Below are 6,000 nucleotides of genomic sequence, written 5' to 3' on the forward strand. Positions count from 1 at the left end.
TTCAGAGCACAGACCGTATAAGTCTGCCCAGCACTATCCCCGCCTCCCAACCACCGGCTCTGGCACAGACCGTATAAGTCTGTCCAGCACTATCCCCGCCTCCCAACCACCAGCTCTGGCACAGACCGTATAAGTCTGCCCAGCACTATCCCCGCCTCCCAACCACCAGCCCCGCCTCCCGATCTTGACTAAGCTCCTGAGGATCCATTCCTTCGGCACAGGATTCCTTTATGCTTATCCCACGCATGTTTGAATTCCGTTACTGTTTTCATTTCCACCACCTCCCGCGGGAGGGCATTCCAAGCATCCACTACTGTTAGATTCAACACTTACTCTGATTCCCCAAATCCATGCAACCTTCAAGAGCTGCTTCTATTATTTGCAACAGCTACGCTGCCTCTCTCGTTACATCGAGAAGGTAAATCTTATCCCAGTTATGCATGCCATGATAACTTCAAGACTGGATTACTGCAATGCACTATACAATGGTCTGATTACAAAGGGCCTGCACCAGCTCCAGTTGATTCAGAATGCAGCAGCAAGACTCATAGAAGGTTGCAAGCGATGTGACCACATCACACCATTTTTGCAAAAACTTCATTGGCTACCAGTACAATACAGGGCTAAATTTAAAACTCTATGTCTGATCTTCAAGGCCCTCAAAGGAAATGGCCCCGAGTATCTGAAGAATAGGATGATCCTCCACACACTGCCAAGGACACTAAGGTCCTCCCAGGGACTTTCACTAACCACACCCTCTCCAAAAGACATTACCCACAAGCGAGCCTTCTCCGGAGTAGCCCCCACACTCTGGAATGCACTGCCTGAAAGGCTCAAGCTTAACACAAGACTACCTCTACTTCAGGAAGCAGGTGAAAGCTTGGCTCTTCAACCAAGCCTTTAATGGAAGAAGTAACTAACTTGTTAGTCTCACTCACACACACAAGGATTGACTCAGGCTGCACATACTGCAGCGGGACATGTTTATCCACTCCTAGCCTAAGTGAGATAATATTTAACCATCTCTCTGACCTCATGTGCAACTTTCTTCAAATCAGTCACTTTACTTTTAAATTCTTCTTACTTTCTTACTCATCTATATGTTACAACTTTGCCTTACCCTTCACTACCAATTATAATGTTCTATTACGTATTGTGTTGTCATTGAAAGTAGTATACCATGCCATATTTTGTATTGTTACTTGAATATTTTTACTGCTGTAATTGCTTATTGCTCATGTTTGATCTACTCTTACCATACACCGCCTTAAGTGAATTCCTTCAAAAAGGCGTTAAATAAATCCTAATAAATAATCATATTCTCTGTTTCTTTGTACTGAACTTAAATCACATATAGTACAAGGCCTATTTAATCATCTGCACAGCGAATTGCTTGATATTTTTCAATTTATTCAGAGCGTCTGTGGTGTCTTGTATGAAGCTGTTTGTTTTGTGCACGAGACGTTTCAGAATCCCCTCTATGAGTCCAGATATTTCCTCTGTGCGGATGGCATAGCTGCATGTGAGAAGCTCCCAAAAACATCCACACTGGACCATCAATACTCACCAGAAACTATTACAAAATTAATCAAATTTATTTTAACTTACAACTATTTCTGCTTTAACAATGATATCTATCTACAAATAATGGGCACTACGATGGGCACCAGGACAGCACCCCAATATGCCAACCTCTTTATGGCTGAGCTGGAAGAGACATTTCTGAATACATACCAGACCAAACCTCTAAAATACTACTGGTACATCGATGACATTTTTATGATTTGGACTGAGGGGGAAGAAACTCTGAAACAATTTTACAATTCCTTCAATACATACCATCCTACAGATTCAAAATTGACTACTCCCCAGAAAAAGTCAATTTTTAGGACACCACAGTCTCAATCAGCGATGGCTATATACAAACATCCATATACAAGAAACCCACAGATAAATGCAGCTACCTCCACAACTCCAGCTTTCACCCTTCACATACAAAAAGATCCATTATGTACAGCCAAGCCACAAGGTACCACTGTATCTGCTCTGACCCAAGGGACAGAGACAGAAATCTTGAAATCCTGACTGCATCCTTCGAACGGAAAGGTTACAACCCCAGAATAATCTCCAAGAATATTGCCTCCTCCCTCAAAACACCCAGGGAAAATCTGCTACAGTACAAAGAAAAAAAAGCCACAGAATCCCCCTTATATTGACATACAACCCAGAGCTGGAAAAATTAAGAAAAATCATAAAAGATCTACACCCTTCCGACAGCCACCCAACTTAAAACACAAGCTAATTAGAAGTAAGCTCCCAACACAGACTCAAAAGAAGAGAATGGCACACATCCTTGCAATATATCCAGCTGCAAACTATGCCAAAACATTTCACAGGACCCCACGGTCATTCACAAAGGAAAAATATTCCACATTAAGGAATCTTTAATGTGCTCATCTTCCAGTGTGGTATATATCATTCAGTGTAAAAAATGCAACGAAGGCTGCTACATTGGAGAAAAGTCAGATGCTAAAGAAGAGATTTAATTTACATAGACACCACATGAAAAATGCTAGTACCAATCAGGATGTCACCTCTGTGGGGCAGCACTTTACAAAACCAGAACACTGTACCAATGATTTCATGGTAAGAATTCTGAAAAGGAACTTTAAACCAATACTGGAATGTAAGACCTTTGAAGTCAGAATGATTAAATATTTTGACACCCACCAGACAGGACTTAACAAGGGATCTGGGTTTTCTAGCCTATTTTAAACCATAAAATTGTACTGCTTTGTCACCCTCCTATCTCCATGCATATCTCCCTGTCCCTCATCCACCGGACTCTTCCTGTCTCTAACACGATGAGGGTGGATAGGTGAGACTGTCACTGAAATGCTTTGATGTTTCACTTAATACTGTCATCTACCAACATTTGCTTATTTCCGATCTGACGAAGGACTACCTTTGAAAGCTAATCAAGAAATGTATTAAGTTATGTCCAATAAAAAAAAAAGGTATCACCTTATTTTCTTTTCCATGTTTTATTTTATTTCTATCGATTACCTCTTCTATCTGGAAAGTTCTTCTAGAAAGTATACTAACCATTTTAGAAACAATTATGAATAAGTTATTACATATAATGCCTTATTCAGAAAATTTAATTTCAGCTATACATAAAAAAAAAAACACAGTACTATGTAAGGCCCTTCATCTTTATTCTATAACCACACCCAACTCTGTTAAAGTTGATGCCAGGTTATAGACTGGAGAGATTTAAAACGGCATCATTTTCATCCCATCCTCCCAATCTTCCTGGGCGACACCTGCACAACTCAACCCAACTGAAAGAAAACAGCTTTCTAGGGCGGCCACGCTGTAATCCTGTTCTCGTGTTTACAACCACTCGGCCTTGGTCTCCCTCAAGGCCCTTCCTCGTCGATTTCTGGAGCAACAAGGGAAAACTTTGCAACAAACATACTCACTTTACAAAGACTGCTTGCACGCCACCCGCTTTCGCCGATATCCACGACAAACAGCAGCACCCCTCCCCCCCCCCCCCCCCCCCCCCACTCACAAAGGACCCTCCTGACACTATGATTCATTTTCATAGATGCAACACAGCAATGTTTATTTATAGAAATCAAATCAAGTAATGGAATGTACAAATCCACATACATAAGCAGGTACATAATTCGGGAAAGCACATAAAGCGGCTCTACTGCATATTCCTGCAGCGCTTGCTCTGTCCATCCACTGGACTTGACTGCAATGACAGATAAAAAGATATGAAGGGCTGTCACTTCCCATCACCCCCAGCCTCTGATCCTCCCTTACCTAACGCCACCTCGCAGGCTTTGCGCAGCTGGGAGTGATGCGCCTTCTTCACTTCCTTGTCAGCCAGAATCTTCTCTAAGGCGCGGGTGAGGAACATGTTTTTCGTTTTTTTCCCCTCATACATCGAAGCGGTGAAGCGGCTCCCAGCAGGGGTTGGGCGATGCGGTGTCGGCAACACCGGCTCCAGTTCCTTCCCTCTCACTCCGCTCCTGCGGGCGGGTTCCCGGACCGCTCTCCGACCCGTTCGTTGCTGCTGTTAGTGGTGGCTCCCACTTGGCTAAGGGTGAATAATGGAAGGCGGCGGCGAGCTGTCTAGGGCAAGCAACACCTGCCAGAGCCAGGAGCGGCTTGAGCACTGTCAGCCTCGGCTACCATGACCTATGTTCACGGGGTTACCCTCTTTCCCCCACCTCAGAAAAAAAACTATATGTAAATACAAGCGGCACTGTTGTTGTTAATATATATTGTAACTATGTTTGCAGGAGTCAGAATTAATTTTGCGTTTTAGTTAGCTCGTCGGATGCGGAAATCCGCCGCCGCCGCTCCTCCATTAGCAACCTGTCCTGGCCATGTTGGAAAGGAAATGACGTCACATAGGACGCGCGCAGCCGCGCACGCTTAGAAAACGTCTGCCTGGGGGAGGAGTTCTCGGGCAGGTGTGAGGATAGAAAGAACGGAGAGAGCCGGAGATGGGAGGGGAGGGAAGCAACGAACGAGGGACCTGTCTGAGTTGCAATCATGCGCTTTGTGATTTTAATATTTCTCTTTCAACATATTTTACAAAGAAGAACGAGCAGATCACGTGTAATGTTAATGCTGTGATGCAAAGTGTTTGTGTGTTTTGGGACCTTTTTATTTAGTTAGTTAACTAGGTTTAGCCCACGCCATACTATTTTATTTTCTAGATAAGATTTGATTTTGTTTTAATTTTGTAAGTATGGATGTGATTGCTTTCCTCTTGTTAAATGGCGTTCCTTTCTTTGTTCTACTTTTTAATGAGGAGTGCTATATCATACGCCAATAAACATAAACCTTTTCGGTGGTAGTAGCTAGTTACACGGTATTTCCCTGATATAGGAGGGCTTATATATAATGTGCATGCAACTTATTTGGCTAATAAGCCCTTAACAAGCAATAATTGGCTACTAACAATTGACATAACTGGCACCAATTAGAATTTGTGCATGCATCTCGCTGTGCACTATTCTATAATGCTTGGTGCCCACATCCCATAGCGTGCAACTCCAAGGGGAATGGCCATGGGTATGCATTGTTACAGTTCAATGGGTGCTAACATTTATACTAGGTTTCAGCATGACAAGTCTGGTGCTCAAAATTAGGGCACAGGAATAAGTGCAAAGCCCTTTATAGAATCACACTTAGCGCCAATATAGGGTGCCCGGTTTGTGTCCAATGTCAGGGGGACCACTGCACTACAAATGCTAGCCCCTCCCATGACCAAATGCCTTGGACTTGGCCGGGTCTGAGATGGCCGGCCTCGGTTTCCATTATCAGTGAAAAACGATGCCGGCCATCTCAAACCTGGCCATCTCTGACATTTGGCCGGCCCCAACCGTATTATCGAAATGAAAGATGGACGCCCCTTCGCAACGCCGTCCTCGGAGAAGGGCGCCCTTAGAGATGGATGTCCCCGGTCAAAAATGCCCCTCAAAAAGTCCTTAAGTTGTATAAAATACTCTTCTTTCATAAGAGACACACACTCTTCTTTCATAAGAGATTTGACACGGCACCATGTTTCAGCTAGTGCCTTCCTCAGGAGTCTTTAAAAAGACCGTCCAGAAATTGTGAAATATAATAACACAGTTTGATTCTAGAGCAGCAAAAGAAGCTTCTAAAAGTGAAGTCACATAGGTAAAGGAATGACAATGCACTCTCTTCTAATCTGTACAAACCGCTCCACTTTTTAAAGACTCATGAGGCAGGCACTAGCCGAAACAGTGCTGTGTCGAGGGAGGAGGTGATCTGGAAGAAGTTTTCTGTGCTACAAAGTGAAGTTTTTGCATGTGGTGGGGAGGGGGGCAGAATTGAAATTAACTCCAAAAAAAATGCTCCAATTATTTTTTAAAGAAGCAGTTCCAACAGCTGCAGTATACATACATAGTGATTAAGGAATTTAGCCTCTCAAGCTGCCTTCCCCTCTCA

General features: G+C 43.5%; 1 protein-coding gene across 2 annotated transcripts in view; it reads right to left on the reverse strand.

Moving 5' to 3' along the window:
• The window catches only part of ARFGEF1 (ADP ribosylation factor guanine nucleotide exchange factor 1), a 456,734-nt gene extending 452,335 nt beyond the window's left edge, over positions 1–4,399 (reverse strand). For both annotated transcript variants that reach the window (XM_030215298.1, XM_030215307.1), the window contains exon 1: positions 3,838–4,399. In XM_030215298.1, coding sequence (XP_030071158.1) covers positions 3,838–3,961 — 124 coding nt within the window. In that variant the 5' untranslated portion in view covers positions 3,962–4,399. The remainder of the gene's footprint in view (positions 1–3,837) is intronic.
• Between the last annotated feature and the right edge of the window lie 1,601 nt (positions 4,400–6,000).

Source organism: Microcaecilia unicolor, chromosome 1, assembly GCF_901765095.1.
Source record: "Microcaecilia unicolor chromosome 1, aMicUni1.1, whole genome shotgun sequence".
Classification (NCBI taxonomy): Eukaryota; Metazoa; Chordata; class Amphibia; order Gymnophiona; family Siphonopidae; genus Microcaecilia; species Microcaecilia unicolor.